The sequence below is a fragment of the Lepisosteus platostomus genome, chromosome 14, assembly GCF_059453375.1.
Source record: "Lepisosteus platostomus isolate fLepPlt1 chromosome 14, fLepPlt1.hap1, whole genome shotgun sequence".
NCBI classification, from domain to species: domain Eukaryota; kingdom Metazoa; phylum Chordata; class Actinopteri; order Semionotiformes; family Lepisosteidae; genus Lepisosteus; species Lepisosteus platostomus.
The window spans coordinates 38,385,987-38,404,170 of record NC_142624.1 but is presented as its reverse complement, the minus strand read 5'-3'; the positions used below and the strand labels follow the sequence as shown (position 1 = coordinate 38,404,170).

The following is an 18,184-nucleotide window of genomic DNA, read 5'->3' as shown; positions in this document are numbered from 1 at the left end:
TTTTATCAGGATATTAAGTTCCTAAAATCCATAATCTCATTTATATACCCCCATCTAGTAAAAAGAAAACAAGGTGTTACATTTTAATTAAATGAGTTGCGAAGTAAATACAGACACTGGATCAGCTCCGTGCGTTGCACTGCGATTCATATCCTAACAGGAATTTACAAAACCAATAATGAAAAGGTTTCCTGGGAGCAGCAAGATATTGAAGGCATTGCTGTGAAGAATGGAGTGTGATCAGGGGAGGAGAACCTACAGGCAGCATGAAATGATTTCTGGTACCCTGCAGCACAGCAAGCAGGGGCACGTCAACAGCGCTTGATGTGTAACAGAGTGTATACCACACTGAATATTGTGGTCTCTGCACTTCGGGAATTATGAGTGAATGAAACCATTGGCTCATATTGAATATCTGTTGCAGTCAATTATGTATTGCATTTACTATATCCTTTGCTAAAAGGAGCGACTGCAACACATTCACAAATGTATCAGGAAATGGTAAACTTTTATTTTGCAGCAGGTTTACTGAGATTGCATGAAATGTTGGAGAGCATCACTCTGCTGATTAAGATTTGTCATCAACTGGGTTAGTCACTAGGGTTTCAGTCACTGTGAAAGTTACATGCTACATCGCATGTGTTGGGAGCAATACAAGCTGTACAGTACATCTGCAGCACACACTTTGCACCAGGTCACAGATGCTTTTTTGAGGGATTCTGTCCAGTTTTTCCAATACAGCCTGGATAAGCATGTGCTTGTTCACTGGTCTTTAAGCCCTAAATGCCACATGTCATTACAGCTCACCCCAAAAGTGTCCAATGGGGCTCCAACCTAGCTCATAAGGCATTCACAGCACAGCTGTCACGTTCTCATCTTGCAAGAAAGCTTGAGTTACACAGCATAAGGATGTGTGTGTTGCCCAACTGGAATGTTCTCACATCAGGATGAGCTCACAGGAAGGGCAGCAAATGAGGTCCCAGGGCTTATTATAGTGCTGTGCACTTTGGTAGGCATCAATCACAACAGATGGAGTTGAGCAGCGATGGATCTAAATCGCATAGGGGCATCCTGGCTGATCGGTCAGTTCCACAACAATTAGCATTTCATTCTCCACATCTGCCCCACACTCCCTGACATCCAGTGGAACTGGACGTGCGTGTTGCTCCAATACACTGGTGGTACGAAGGCTGCATGTTTGTTTCTGTGTTTTTTTCTAGATATTTACAAGGCTTAGCGCTCAACACGTTAAATCACCCCATCACCTGTGTCCAATCAGCTCTCTCACTAATGAGGTGATTTAGTGTTTATGCATCATTCAGCCACTCGAGTGAATTATGGTCAGTCCTGGATGATCAATTAATCAAAATGACACCAAAGCATTTAATCAAAATCTATTTAATCATTTTGTAGTACATTTAATCAATATCTACATTGTATACTGTATTTCTCTAAAATAAAATACAAGCAGCAATAGAGTGATAAGTTTTTATGCTGGCACTCAGTGTACAGGTAAAGGATTTTTTAATGAGTCTAAATCAAAAATGCTAAAAATAACAAGCATTGGAAAATTACTTTCCTCAAAAAAAGACAAAATTTGGAGTGAGAGAGAAATTGGATTGTGAAAGCAGCTTTGGTTTATGGTTTAGAGACTATATTCGTTTCTAAAGAGCAAATACAGTAGATTCAGCTTACAGATTTTTAATTTAAACAATATTTAATTGCCAACACAAACATTGTTCTGTGTGTGCTGATTGTGCTCAGTTTACTCATGAGGTAAAATGAGGAATAACTGATATTTTCTTTTAAATCAGAAAACCTTATCTACTCTTATTTCTACCACTATTTCTACAAGAGACCATGAGTTAACCGTTTGTGTGTCACTGAACCACCTCACTTGCAGAGAGACCAGCCGCTGCTCAATTGTTGCACTGGAAATTCCTCAGAATGTGAGTTTAACAAGCTATAAAACATTTTGTAAAAGAAAATCTGTAATAATCCAACACATTTGTGGATCTTTCCCTATTGAAAATGTATAAGACCAATAAATGTGTTTGAGAAGGATACAGAATTTATTGAGTGAAGGAACAGATGCTCCATAAATAAACAACCACCAGCTTTAGGGCAGACAGGATGGGTTAATTGTATGGATTTGTTCTGAGAATGTACAGTACATGCTGACATTTCTTTAAGAAGATAAGATCACTTTATTGGCCATATACAGTACAATTTATTGCATTAGGAATTCGTCTTTTCACATGCCCCAGCTTGCTCTCCATGAGACACACAGACAAGGAGAGAGAAGCTTGGGGGTCAGAGCGCAGGGTCAGCCATTTATAAGTGCCCCAGTAACCCCTGGGGTTAAGGGCCTTGCTCAGGGGCCCAACGGAGTAGGATTCCTCTGTTGGCTGTGGGATACAAACCGGCAACCTTCCAGCCACAGGCGCAGATCCTGAGCCACCACACCGCCCCCATAATGAAGACATAATTAAAATGCCTAACAGAGACTCACTCCCATTTTAACAGAAAAATAAAATAAAAGCAAAATACGCTTAGGAATACGCTATATACTAAAACATCCTACAAGTCTCCACCTCCAAAGGGAGCAGAACCTGAAGTACCCCTGTCCTGTCACACTAACGCCTGACAACATTAATCCAGGTCATGTCCAGGTCATGTCTGAAGGCCTTTGTGAATGACAACACAACTGTATTTGTTGTGCCATTTACCAGGCAGAAGGATAAAAGGAGCACTATCTAAATGATTATTAAATCATTGCAATCTGAATAGTGCTGGGATAGAATTGACAACTAGTTAGATAACGACTTTAAAGTACTACACAGTTAAAGTTATGATTATATTATTCATACAGAAGGTCTTGTTTTTTCAAAATATAATAGGTTCTCGCATTCTCCTAGCGCTAGAATCTACCGTTTCTTCTTTTCTAAAGAGCAAATAGTTTCAGGTACATTGCTTAAAGATCTCATACAATACTTATTTATTCCAAAAGTATCCAAAATACTTTTTGTCATCCCTAAGTAACTACAGTGTTAAGACTTACTCATACAGAAGACCTTCAGATGAAAACAACCCCTTACTGAATTTGCATTTGACTCTTAAAAAGTGCGGAGTGTCTCTCCTAAGCACTAAAGCAAACAACGTTCTCTTTTCGGCAAACATAGTTTTGCACCCTTATAACCAGTGATGTTCTGAGACAGCTGTGATTTTGCCCTACCTGTGGCTGTAGAGACCGTGTGGAGAAGAGAGAATTAACGCTACCCTCAAATGCTGCGAGCCGACGGCACGATAGCAGCCGGGAAGGACTGCTGTTTCAGCACCAAGGACAGCTTCACAACTCCTCTGCCCGCTAACCAAGCACGTTTACAATTAATTGCACAGATCCCAGAGAAAACTCTTTCAATTTCGCCTTTGTCATCAGTTCGGAAGTTTTAAAAAGACAATAAACTTTACATTCTGCTACATACTCAATAATTTCACAAATCAGGTGTGGGTCTCAGCTATAATAATAGCTTGTATTGTTCTTTTTAGAAAAACACTGTAGAAATAATTTTGTTGGCCAGGGTTCGTTGCGATCTGAAATATTCCCTGAAACTGACAAATATAAAATGTACAGTAGTTTTATTTTGTGTATAGCAAGGAATATATACCCTCATTAGGTACTATTATGATTCATAAATTCTTAAGCACTGGGGCATTTTTGGAAAAACAGAATCCTTATTGACCAAGACGGAACAGAGACCAAGTACTCCCTATACGCATCTCGTGCGAACGTCGCATTCACACTTCCTCTAACAGAATATGTGAAAGGGTTAGCGAAGGGGGGCCGACGGTGCTGGGTGGGTGGAGGTTGTGACACTTTCCCAGATGTGGTTTGGGTACCTTGTTGATCACCAGCGCTCCCGCTTTCCCGGTTCCAGACGGCGGAGCGGGAGAGCGAGCGCGCCCGCACAGCATGTTCACTCTTCCCAAACTGGCGGCTCTGCGCTCCCCTTGCATCTACTGTTGGCGCTTCGGCTTCTCAAACACCCAGCACCGGCGAGTTTCCCTTGACATAAACTGTCAGCCTGATTTCAGCGGCTGACAGACAAGTTTAAACGACTGGGCGAATTAACGCGCAGGATACCTCATTGCCTCATTCAAGGAGCAGCTCGCCCGCAGTTTCACCGAATCGACAACTCCATCAATAACCCTCTTTTCTCTTGTTGGGCACTTTTTTTTCTCCTCCTTCCAGACATGAAATACGGCACAGATGGGAATAAGTAACACAAGAGAAGGCATGCCCTCTTGGATGTTAATTTTCGAGGTTGTGGTCATTTCTCACAGAAGAAAAGCAGAATTCAGAAAATGCTTGGAAAAGCGGAGCTTCTCTGAAGTGAGACGCTGGGACTTGAAAGCGGTTAGCACAAAACTAAGACTGATCGTCAGAGTGTCACAGCACTGAAAACTTCGTTTTTACGTGAATATTGTATGACACTCCGAATTAAAATAATAAGAAGCTCTCTGGGAAGAATCTTCGTTGTCTTTTAACACAACCTCAACACCCAGTGCCACAATTCGTCGGGTTGTGTGGTCAGTCAGCGACAGGTATGAGGAAGTCCTTCGTGTGGGAACTTGCCAAAGTGCTTTTGTGCTGCGGTGTAGTCGACTCGCAGGTAAGAACGGTTGGAGCCGATCTGAATTCTTCTCCTGTTCGTGTTTCAGACCACCCGCAGTTTGTCTGTGTCTAACGCATGTTCGCTTGAACAATGAGTGATGATTGTTGCGAACAGTTTCTAAGTTCCATCATTTAGCTCTCCATCTATTGCTGTCGTCTGGTAAATATAATCGATTCTTGTTCGCTCTGCCCGCAGTCAGCGCACAGTAGTTTCATAGCTCGGCCGCAGTGTGTTTTAACCTCTCGGTAAATATTTGACATTCTTTAAATTTCTTGACATTTATGAAGTGACCTTAAGATGAAGGTCTATACACCCATTTGAAGAAATTTTCAGATACGTTCAGCAGAATCATGTATTCATGGTCTTTTATCCCTGGAGTTGACGATTATAATAAACACTTTTTTATTTATTGAAATAAAGCTAGCGCTGCTATAATATTAATAATAATAACAATAATAATAATACATTCAGGTGAATAAGAATAAGAATAAGAAATTCATAGTAATAATAGTTTAAACCAGAAGGACATAGTTCTGTTTATAATAATATTAATTAGGTATTTACAAAGAATAAAATACTAATTAAAATATTACTGTGGAATTTACTATTTTAGTTCAGTATTGTAATAACACTGCTTTATTACTACAAAAATCATAGGAAAATGTGTACTTTCTGTTGGTTTCATATAACCGCTGGGAAAAGGTATTACCTCTTAATGACCCTGAGGAGTACTATTGACACAAACTGTTTTGTTAACTACTGAAAAGGCACATCCCAGAACTTAACAGGTCAGTTTATAATAATGCAGTTTCAACCAAATCCAACTGTCCAGCAGGCAAATAATAATAGTCCACTTGCTTTCTGTGTTGTGTTCTAAGTGTATTATCACAAGAGGAAAACAATTAAATATCTTGAAGGATTCGGAATTTAAAACTGTATCAAAGATTCAATCAAAAACATGCAGCACGATGCAAAAGAAACAATTTAATTGGAGGAGTAATACAATTAAACATCTGTTACTTTCAGGTAGTTAGTCAATGGGAGTTTTATTTATAATTAGGTGCAACAGTTTTTTTTTTATTTAACAGACCTGTTATTTTACATTGTAGTTATGAATCCAGCACTGCAGAAATCTGTGTAGTTTTTATGTTTTGCTTTTTTGTGAATAATAGTTTTATAATAATATAATATAATATAATATAATAATCTGTTTCAGAAGGTTCAGCTTTTTCCCATTCTAAGCTAAATTGATTCAGTCTGAGGTATACAGTACATTGAGCTCTTTTGGAACCATCAGCAGAATTGCAGTGCTTCAAATGCGTTTTCTTTCCTGGATTGGTATTTTTTGTTTGTGTGTATTGGGCAAATGGCATTCGATGTGTCTAACACATCCAGCAAATAAAGAGAAGAAACTGTATTTGTCATCAGTATATTGCACGGGACCAACACACAGAAAACAAAATGATCTCGGCTCAAGTTGTCCCAGAGCTCGGCATTGCCACGATCCTTGATGTTGACCCCCTTTCTCTTTGAACCACTCTTTGCAGTTCTGTAAGGAACACAGCAGCTAAAGGGCAGGTAAAGACTGGAATGTAATGGAACAGGATAACCTGTAGCTCATTTTAAACTCCACACCTGATTGCTGCAGAGTGTAGTGTGAAATTATTGAAGGCTGTGAGAGTTACAGAAAATCATGACAATACTGAAGATATTCTGCCAAGGAGGCTGATTTCATTACGGACCCAGAATTCATCAAGGACTGGGCCGCTCTGTCGCTGGAGTTGACATTGTGAGACTGATTCCTGTTGGAAGTGGTACTACAGTAACTCACAATGTCTGGGATCCTTCCCTCTGAGACGCAGAATCTCGACCTTGCTTTCAGAATGATGAAAGGATGTTTTCTCAAAGGATCTTCCATTGGAGACATTGAACTGAGGCTCCTATTTATGCTAGGTTTCTAATTTCTCTCTCTCTCTCTAACTCTAATTTCAATGTCTAGGACAGTACAGTTAGATAAAGATGTGAATGCTGTTGCATTATTCTATTTCCATTCAAGCCTTTCTCCTTTTCAGGCTGTTGCAAGGTTGTTGTATGGCATTGCTCTGAGATAGCTCAGTTGGGCAGCTGCGTTAGCATGCATAGTCTGCAAAGGAACAAGTAACAGGTCTATTCCATGCTGAAAAGAGAAGAGAGAAAACAGCGTTTCGGCTGTGAAGCCTTCTTCAGGTGTGAGAAAGACAGGGCAGACAGGAAAGATTAAACAGCACAGAAGAGCAAAAGCTGGGAGAGGGGAGGAGGCGGGAGGGGCAGAGGGGCAGAAGGGCACCTCAGGAAGTGCAAAGTGGAGAAGGATGGAGAAAGGTGTGGAGTCAAAACCTGCTTGAGAATAGAGAAGAGTACACCAGAATAAGTCGGTCATTGAGAGGAGAGGGATGGTGTGTAACTAGTTTCAGGATGAGTTTCGTTTCTGTTGTTTTTCTGCTATAGGAGTTGAAAAACCCTTCTTGGAGGACTTTGTTCTTCTGTGCTGTTTAATCTTTGCTGTCTGCCCTGTCTTTCTCACACCTGAAGAAGGCTTCACAGCCGAAACGTTGTGGTTTCTCTCTTTCTCTTTTCAGCATGGAATAAACCTATGATTCCATTGCTCTGAGATGTCTCTGTCCTTCAGCTTGCAAGTGCAGAAAAAGGGCTTTGCCACCTTTGGTTGTAATTTGACAAGCCAACAGTCAATGAAACTACAGTGTCTACTGCCTGAAATTCTGTACGCCTGTAGTGGAATTGCAGCAGTGTGCTCAATCGCTAATAACATGTGAAGTCAATAAAGCCAAGCATGTTAATACGCTCAAATCCCTAGAGTCCGCCATGGGCAGATTCTGAATTTTGCGTGAAAATGGTCAGAATCCCAAGACAGATATCTCAGCGTTTAACTTTGCCATTGCAATGTGTCAATGACCATGGAACACGGCAGGTGGCATCACAAAAACCTTCTTTTAGAGCTTTTATATAAAGAACTCTAGTGAAAGATTTGTACCTGCGATGTACAACCTGTTTCTTTCCTTTTAAAATGTTATTAAAAAGATTTTCTGTTAAGAACAGATTTATTCTTTATATTCCTCTTTTTCATGTATATATCTTTTTTTATTCACAGTAAATGGCTGTATTACTAGTTCTGCCTGGTTACCTTTTTAGACATAAATATAATATTTAATACTGAATAGGTAACAAAAACAAAAAAGTGTTCAGGACAATACGAAACAGTACAGTATGTTTTCGTCCAGGAAAATGTACTTCACTGTGGAAAAAGAACGTTTTATACCAGTATATGACTCACAAGCATGTACCTTCATAAGGTATTATTTTATACAGAAGTGCATTATCAAAATAATATATAGACATTTCTAATCATTACCCATCCACATTGTACAGATGACATACAGTAAATGACATGTCAACATAAAAACACAAATGTCTACAAAGGTAGTTTATTCAAATTTGTTGTTTCCAATTTCATATTTGTAGATCATGTTGTTTATTTTTGCATATAATACATTGCACTTGTCTATATTAAGTGCAATATGACAGGTGTTAATGAAAAGATGTTTATAGAATTCCAAATCTTTTATATATCCTCTGCAGCTTCTGTAGTGTTTGTGAAACCTACTAATTCGGTATCATCTGCAAACTTGACTGCTTTATTCACTATATCAGAATACAGATCACAGAAATCAGGATGAGCAGTGGTCCTAATATTGATCGCTGTGGTACTCCACTAATGATATCACCCTGCTTTGAGTATTGATTATCTGTAGTCTGTAATTTCTGTCATTTGTAACTCAAGCAATTTTCCACTTCTTAATCTAAATACAAGGATGACCTTGAATTCCTGCCACCATTTTTTCAGAGTGGTTCTTTTATGAGTAACATTATTAAAAGCCTTCTAAAATCTAGATATACTGTATCATATACTGGGCTGGTGAGAATTACTACTGTTGCTGTTGATAAAAACATTAACAAATTAGTTAAACAAGTTATTTTCTAAATCTCTTGATCCATGCTGAAACATGGCTGTAAGGTCTATAATCACTAGATCTGGTTTGTCATCTTTTTTGTGAATTGCTGCTGCTGTGACAATTCAGTGGCTAGTATCCCTGTCTTGAGTGACTGCTGGAAGAGTTTTGCAAACAGCCTACGAATAGCCCTTGTTTTTTCTTGAATGCAGCGGTTGAATACCATCAGGCCTGGGAGATTTGTTTATTAGAAGTGCTTTGAGTGCCTGCAGTTGGTCTTACAGCAGTTACAAACTGCCTTGCCTTTCAAACTGATGAATTAGGTTGCAACAGAGGGGTCACAGCCAGTTGCTAGATTGCTGAAGTTTTGCAATTCGTGGTTGTGCCATTATTTATCGGTCGACATTTTATCTGTTTCTCAGCTTGATAGTACCAATGCAGAAACTGTAAGGCTCAACCTAGCCTGCTTTATTCTTGTATGCTTTAGTCACGTGTTTCAGCACAGGTCTCAGTCCTTGATTTAAACTGTAAACATTTGAAAGCAGTTAATGCATTCAATTAATCAATTTCGAAATGCTAATTGCTATTGTATTTGGTTAATAATGCCTTACTTGGCTTTTAAACTGTTAGAGTCTAATTGCCTTGATTGGAGATTAACATTAGCAGGCCAGTAATGTTCATTACTGCAGTGAGACAACAGAAGGATCCGCACCTTTCCAGTGAACTAAACCCCATGATGAAAAAACAAATTCACAGTCTTTGTGCAACACACGAAAAAGCGCAGACACTTATGTTTTGTTTTCCTTTCCTCCCTTCTGATATCTTTTGCATATATATAAGGATATTTGTAATGCATTAGAAGAGCAGATCTCTTGCTGCACAGTGCCTTCCTCTCCCACACAAATTAAGCTCAAGGGTTTACACGTTTTTACACTCCTTAAAAACTTAGAGAAAAGCAATTTTGATGATTAATTCCCAACACATACAATAAGTACTTTAACAAAGATATCAAGCATCTTTAGTCTATTTTTCCTTTTCCTTTCTGGAAGACACATCAGACCCAGCCAGTTCTACGTGTGGTTGTCACCCTGGAGCTGGTGGACAGTTGCTCTGGCCCTCACAGGACAAGGGAGTGGTCACTCGGGATGGGAGCCTCATGTGGAGGAAGGATATTTTATATGTTACACTGGAGGTTGTTTGTATACATTTATACTTAGATTCACAGTTTAGATCTAGGTTTAGACCTAAAAATAGAGAAGTCTCAAATTCACTGTGCAAACACTTCCAATGGTGTCATAAAAGAGGACATATTGTTGAGAGAGGTTGTAATAGAAGTCACTACTAATCAGCTGCCAACACTGTGCTATACTCTACTGTAAACTGTGACTTGCACTTCAGGAAGGAAAGCAATTCTTTGCTAGTTTATAACGGGATGGTTAAATGCCCATACAGTCGTTTGCATTTAAATTCTTCAAGAGCTATCAACAGCATAAACAAACCAGGCATACTGCAGTGTGAAAAATAGTTAATCGATAGATGAATTATTCAGTGACAACAGTATAGATGCAGGTATTGATAGAACACTGTTTTACAAATCGTGTAAGCACGCTGTAACAGGAGGCAGGAAAGGGAGTATGGACACTGTGCAGGACTCAGGAGAGAGAGAACACCAATTCAAATCACAAGGCTAAAACGTAATCCTGGAAACGAGCAAGGAGGTCTGATAACAGTTGAGACAGCAGGAGAGCAACAATCCGAATCACAAGACTAAATCGTAAACGAGAGGGCAAGCAAGGTCTGAGACCGATTAGACAGCAAGAGAAAATACCACGCGGAATAGTGTCGGGAGTGAACGGTGATACTTTAGGTCCGTGACGTGCGGCGTGAGCGTTTGTTCCACACAGGAATGCGTGACACACACCACGGGGAGCATGCGCAGAAAGGTGTTGAGGTCAGGCTTGTTTGCTTTTGTGTCCACTAGGGTATTGCACAGAGGAAGAGATTCTTTATACGGAAAAATGCTGCCATCCGTCAATATTCATTGCGCTTTACATATTTGAACAGTAATTTCAGTGGTTTGAGCACAAGCCCAAACTTAGAATCCCAAAACTGTGAGTTAAAATAAAAAAAAATAGTACTGGAAAACAGGATTGATACTAACACTTGATGTAGTTAGCAGGTAACATGATGAGACAAAAAATAAAACATTGAAAAATTAATAAGCTAAAGGACTTTTGAGTTATCCAGTTGTTTTGGGTGATATTTATTCTCAGAGGATTGTTGTGAGGAGCTGGGATGCAGGAAATAACACAACTATAGGGGCCAATCATATACATCAAGTAACATAAACTAGACGCTTTGGGATTATTGGAGGAAACCGGTGTTCTAACAGAAGGCTCATGAACTTGAAAAAACGTGCAGTCTCCATGCAGACAGACTCCTGAGAATCTCCATTAGCTGAAGTCAGTTGTTCATTACCTCCACAGATCGGCTCCGATGGTGGCATCACAACAGAGGAGCAGATATACCTTCTTATTGATGCCAAGTTACAGTGTGACCTGAATATTTCAGCCCAAGAACCTACAGGTAGGTGAAGAGTCCCTTGCAATTATCAGCCACCCCTGGCTTACACACAGATTCATTTAAAAATGTCATGTGGAGTCGCCTGGCTCTTATAACAGTGTACAGTCTCTCTTGTGTGGCTGTTTGTGTTGAGGTAAATATGAAAAGTTGTAAATGCATCACTAGGATAATGCACTGGTGTAACAGGTCTCATCCTGGAGACTAGATGTGGAGGTGTGCTCACTCTCCAGCCCTCAAGCATGCTAACTCCCTGCAGGAAGGGACTGGCATTTTGGTGTAGTCAGGCTGACCACTCCTCAGCAAAGTGTCAAGACTCATCCATACTGATCCGTCGTGCTCGGATATCCCAAGTATCAATGGATCTCGCATATCAGGGGAGCTGGAAACTGTCCAGGCCAATTGACCAGACACAACCATGCACACATTCACACTTTTATATCACTTCAGAATATATCTAATTGTGTCTTCTTCATTTATTTATTACTCAGCAAATGCAATTTTCTCAGACTAGTTCACAGAGGTTTGTTTTCTGAGAAGAACCATTTGTGCTTTGTGATTTTCTGAGAATGTTGTTCTGTGCACATCCGGTTAAAAAATAACTGACAGGTTTAACACACTGTTTTACAAAGAACGGTCAACTCTTGTCTTCTGTCTGCAATATCATTTAGTGTAGCTTCCAGTCTGCTTGATAATTGAACATTTATATTTATTAATATTTTTATATGTTATATCAATTTATATTTGAAATATATTTAAATCAATATATTTTTCAACAGATGTTTTTATTATACATAAAGCATTGGGTCAAGATTGTTATATAGTATTTATCAATTCACCACAAAATGTCTGTATTCTATGAAGTTTTACATCTCCATTTTGCCTTCAGAAGTACTCATGACAGTTGCAAACATTTCTTGCTTTTTTTATTTATTTAACATTACATATCCTTTTAACTAATATAAAGACTGACACAACAAATCTCGTTTTTTTCTATTTTAAATATTAAGTCAGATATACAGTATGGGATGTATAACAATCTGTACATTTAAACCACAGGAAGAGTATGAAATCAAAACTAAAGAAATAATGTAAAAAAAAATAAATAATGTGATCAAACTAATCAATAACTAAATTGACAGTGCTGAGTTAGGGAGGCTGAAGGAGAAAGTTTGAAAGATTTTCAGAAATGAGGTTTATACAAGCAAATCCATTATAATCCCACTCAAGCTGTAGCTATAAGGTCACTTCAGAGTGCTGACTTCAATTAATGTGTTTAAACAACCTCATTTTTTTCACATTACATTGAAACATTTAGCTAATTAAATTAAGAACACCCGCTAAATCAGCCTAATGGAATGAAAATCAAATAGCGATAATACATAATACAAATTCATAGAAATGCCACAGTTTAACTTATTGTTTTAGTCATAGCCCAGTCCCTGGTCTGTACAAGGAAACACATACTGTACAACCCATAGACATGGCCAGTATATGAAAAGCTGAATACAGTTCACTATATATTGCAGATTCATAGGAAGAGCTCTTTCATCTGAATATTCTGTACTACTAGGTGGAGACACCACACTTGTAGCAAGTTGCCAGATAATGATAATGGATTGGTTGGAGTGGGGATTTGTAATTGTAGCTTCAAGTCCCATGGGTCATGGCTGGTGTACCCTCAAGCAAGGCACTTCATTTAAAATGCCCAGCTGCATGAAGGGGTACAAATGTAAGTTGTTTTGGATAAAAGCGTAAAAAAAAATTATAAATCATAACAGCACCGGCTTCTACTATTGACAGTGACAAGAAAATTGCTTCAGTCTCTGGGCCCCAGAAACCCCAGTCAGTACATAATTGTCTAAAGTGCATTGATTAAGCATATCTCCAGTCATTCCTACTGATGGACCTAAAAATATTTATGTCAATTATTCCAAATTCGTGACATTGAAAGGTCATCAGAATGATATTCTCAAGAGAAGGTGAAAGAATTCACCTTAATTTCTACTGGAAGTGTTAATGGCTCTCAGAGGGAGTAGCATTATACAATACAGTTCAATACCTGTAAGAGTATAATGGTGACCGTATTCCTTGGAGAGTCTTTACCAATATTGTGTCCTTTTCTGACAGTATGATTTGCAAGGATCGAGCTTGCATGTTGATACTAATACTGCATGGTGCACAGTAGGAAAAACGAAGTAACTTAATTAGACATATGAAGCCCAGTCTGCACTGTAAGTGTCTAAGTGTTTACATTATGGTCTCACAGGCACTTACAATGGACAGGCAGGAAAATAGTTTTGTTCTTGAGTAATGTTCAAGTAGTTACTGTAGGAAGTACACAAGTCTGGACTAGTGGAAGGAGGGTTGTTGGCCAGCAAGAACATCATCCCTTGCTTTCTGATTTCTCAATATTAATCCTTTTAAGCATCTTTAAGATACCATTAAACTTCTGACTCAATTCAAAGTTAACTTCTTTTGTGGACCAGCTGCGCATAGTGTCCAAGGAGAAATTGCTACAAACACTGAGGAATAGTCACAGCATCTCATGGAACCTGGTCAGTGTGTCCCAACAGATCCACCAGATTTAAGTCTGGTCAGTGAGACACATACAGTACATTGATTTATTTAGCCAGTAATGAGAAATTACAATTCTGCAATAATCAATATTCCACAATCTAAAAAAGAAAAAAATATTAATGGAAATACATTAGCATTAAAGAGACTCAATTGTTGACATGCAAACATTTGTTCAATGTCACAATTAATATCTATCATACAGTATTAGCAGCTGCTCAGAATGGCTAAGTGAATGATCAATGAGAAAGTAGAGTGGCACAGGTAATCAATACATCACTTTTTTGCAAAAGCTCGGCATCCTTCTCTGCTGGCCTGATTTGTGGACCTTCCCAGAAAGTATTTTTTCAGTTCTCAATCAGGAAATTGTTTAACAATGTAAAACAGGTTTCAGTTTTCAAGTAGGAAGCACACTTGCATATTCACTAGTTAAACTAGAAAATGATCAAATAAATCCTGATCAAATAAATACAAGCAAAATAATTAATGGGCTCAATCCTAAGTGTTCAGAGAACAATTTAGCACTTTCACTTACAGGACATTGTTTTTAGAGAAACTGTGGGACGTGTTTTGTTGACTTTGAAATATTTTGTTATCACCCTTAACTTCAGTTGCAGTTTAATAAGGTGAAGGAAGGTGCGTCTTATCTTGCACGAACCATACTGGTGTCTCATAAATGAGAGCAGTGTGAAATAAAATGATAAAATGCAAGCAAGGCAGGGAAAGGTTAAGGAGATGTGTGCTCATGGGAAGAATAATGCCATCTCCAGATTGACCTATGATGCTAGAGAGATGCCCTTTAGCCACCAGTAGAATAAAAAGTCCCCACAATACGTTTCTGGTGTGTGACCAAAGCACCACTCTCTGTGTCTAGATGACCTGTGCCCTCCTGACTGGGATGGTCTAATCTGCTGGCCCAGAGGTTATCCAGGCACAGTGACCAAGATCCCCTGCCCAACCTACATCTATGACTTCAACCACAACGGTACTACAGAGTTACAGTATTTGTTATGGATTCACCTTGTGCTTCTCACAGAGTCAGAGCCCTTGTTGACTTGTTGACAGAGTGCTTGTGCTTTCAGGGCATGCTTACAGGAAATGTGATTATAATGGCTCATGGGAATTCGTGGCAAGCTTGAACCATACCTGGACAAACTATTCGGACTGCTTAAGATTTCTGCAGCCTGACCAGGGAGGGGGAAAGGTGAGTTATTTATTACCTCTGTGTGAGCAGCCGGCTCTCTGGGCACTCTGCAGTGTTGATGCTGTGTGTGTACTTTTCCTTCCAGAGGGAATTCTTCGAGCGGCTCTATGTCATGTATACTGTCGGATATGCGGTGTCTTTCAGCTCCCTCCTCCTTGCCATTTTTATCATCGGCTACTTCAGGTAAGACAATAAATCTTCTGCAAATTCATCCAATTTCAGGAGTACAGTACCAGAGGTTAAAATGGGAGACTTCATTGCAGGAGCACCACAAGGGCACTAACAGAGTGTGAACACGAGAACCCCAGCCTTGTCCATTCCACAGCACCCTTACACACCTCTAAAAACTTTGAGGGGACACACTACCTCCTCCCCACATCACCCGTCCTGGAACCTCATTTTTGCAATTACAGACAAGACGGACTTCTGTGTTTAATCTGGGTTTGCCTCGAAGGCTCAGCAGTTGCAAAACGCTGTCCACGGCCAAAATATTGATTTTTTCATCTTTCTTTTAACTTTTTAGCATTGAAATAGCCCCTGCTTGTTCATTGACATACAGTATATCTAAGATCTGATTTTGACATAAATTGTCTACTGCTCTGAATATATTACTGATTTTTCTCACTAAACAGAACTCTCCAACTTTAACTGGGGACTCGTTCTGGATTTTAAACATTGTTTGCACAAAAGAACGCGAAAGATGCAGGTTTCTCAGAAGAAACAATCTTTCCATCCACTCCAGTTTAATGAATCATCTGCATCATTTAGAATGATATTTATGAATTAAAATTTCTATAGATTTACCATTATACTTAGAACCACAGTCCAATATCAAATGTTACAAACTCCTGAATAAATCTTTCTCTGTATAAAATAGTTACTCAATGGTGATTCAACTTATTATAAAGCAAAAACCTTTTTATGAAACCAAGCATCACCAACAAGAACCAGAAATGGGATTACTGGCTCTGGAAACATTGGCGCTGGTGTGCGTGTGTGCATGTCTGTGTTTGTGTGTCTGCCCTGACCAGGGTGCACCCTGCCTTCGCCTGGTGTCTGCTGGAATAGGCTCTGGCTCCCCAGCAGCCCTGAACCTTGAAGAAAATGGATGGATGGAGGCAGAATTAAGCTGTAATTTAACCTGGAATTTGTGCAGGACTGAAATATTAGCAGATAAGTTAATTTTCAAACCTTGGAGTGCACAATACCTGCAATATGTCATTCATTTTATTATTGAATCACAGAGGTAGAACGTCAGGTTTTAGAATTCATAGTATCCAAATAGTGCAGCACCACCTGAGAACAGCTTTCATGGACAAGATAAATATCTCATACACCCTCTTTAAAAAATCTAGCAGGAGGAGAGGAAAAGTGACATTAGAAAAGTGCATACTCGTCTCTGCAATAATTAAGTACTGAAATAGCTGTCTAGAGAACAAGAGTCCATTAGGAGGAAAAAAGTGAAATGAAACAGCACAAACTCTCACGTAGAATTGGATAAGAGAGAAATCTAACATTCACCTTGAAATCACATTTAAAATATGTTGTTGCTCTGCTTGTGTCTCTCCATTAACATCCTCAGCCACATTTTCATCATATCTCGCATAATTCATCTTTACCTTAGTCTCAAAGATAAAATCCTATTGATTAAAAGCCTTTGTGCAATAGCTGTAGGCATTTCTCAATGCAAAAACCTGTAGGCACTTGTTTAATGAGGACAATTTGAACAATTTTGCGATAGCATACAGAAAGTTGATTATTACATTGAAAGTACAAGCTGTGGCATTATTATCAGCTATTTTTCTAAAACTTTTCTTCAACTAATTGAATCCCATATATCTAAAGAAAATCAATAGCAATTGTATTCAGTGATTCACTAGTGCCACAGACCAACAATTACCCTGAGAGCTTGTTCATCTACAGTGCTTGTATCTATCTGGTACGTTTTTCAGGAATATTCATACCTCATGATTTTTGCAGGCTTTATACTTCTTAAAGTATATGAAATGGATGGATTAGAAAACTGAAATAACAGTCCTGTTTCTCTATTTCATATATCTCAGGGTCCAGATAATTACTAACTGCAGGAGTAGTTGGACTGGTGGTTGCATTTGCTTAAGAACAGTCTGTCCACCACTGGCAGTCTGCTTATTTACTGCTTTAAAGTGAATCAGTTATGAAGCCCTGTGAAATGGAAATTAGAGGAACATCCAGATCTTCTATCACCAGATAAAACATTTTTGTCATAGTCTGGATAGAACATGGCTCTAAATTTTAAACATAATTTTCATTGAGTTGGCCAGCTGTTTTCAGAATGTGTTGATCAGCAATCTGAAGGTTCGTTATTTGGTTGCCCCTGTTTACTGTGAGACGCTCCGTGCCAGTCTCCCAGACTCCCAGAATGAGTCCACTAACCTTTGCACCCAGATGTTTAATCAAGAAACCTTTACATAAGCAGGGAGTCCCAATGGGGTCAGTTCTATTTCCACTGCAGATCCATTCTAAAGAAACTGATGAAGAAACCAGTTCATTTCTTCTGAATAGGAAATTGTGTAGCCTACACAACCCTGAATGAATTTCACACGCACTGGTCTCAGATAATAGGTAAAAAGAGGCTAACTTCCATTAAATTATGAATTTCAAAGGCTTACAAATGGAAAGTGTGAGATGAGAGAGGAGATGAGAGGAGAAAAGCACCCTATTATCATGCAACCTGACAAAAATATCAAAGATTAAAGTCAGCCACAATAGTCAGGTTTAAATTAATGTCACAAGGAACTGTTTGCCAACCTGCTAAAGATTAATTTAATTCTTCAAGTCTGATTTTCCACTTGATTTCAACCTGTCTTAACATTAAGATTGAATTTTAAAAGTCCTTTTTTGCCTATGCCATGTACACAACCAGAAGAAAAAGCCAAGATTGAGACAGTTGCTGTGGAAGGGCTGGCAATAGCTGCACTGGTGGTGTGAGCTACACAGGTCACACTTTAGCACTGGTGGTGTGAGCTACACAGGTCACAGTTTTGCACTGGTGGTGTGAGCTACACAGGTCACAGTTTTGCACTGGTGGTGTGAGCTACACAGGTCACAGTTTTGCACTGGTGGTGTGAGCTACACAGGTCACACTTTAGCACTGGTGG

At 39.1% G+C, this 18,184-nt stretch overlaps 1 protein-coding gene across 2 annotated transcripts in view; it reads left to right on the top strand.

Moving 5' to 3' along the window:
• Nucleotides 1-3,849: 3,849 nt before the first annotated feature.
• pth2ra (parathyroid hormone 2 receptor a) overlaps nt 3,850-18,184 on the top strand; it is a 37,876-nt gene continuing 23,541 nt past the window's right edge. Inside the window, exons 1-5 of one of the 2 annotated variants that reach the window (XM_088606204.1) lie at nt 3,850-4,673; nt 11,170-11,269; nt 14,715-14,825; nt 14,923-15,044; nt 15,130-15,227. In XM_088606204.1, coding sequence (XP_088462330.1) covers nt 4,608-4,673; nt 11,170-11,269; nt 14,715-14,825; nt 14,923-15,044; nt 15,130-15,227 — 497 coding nt within the window. In that variant the 5' untranslated portion in view covers nt 3,850-4,607. Of the gene's footprint in view, nt 4,674-10,441; nt 10,635-11,169; nt 11,270-14,714; nt 14,826-14,922; nt 15,045-15,129; nt 15,228-18,184 lie in introns of those variants that run through there. The other variant, XM_088606205.1, reaches the window with a different exon arrangement.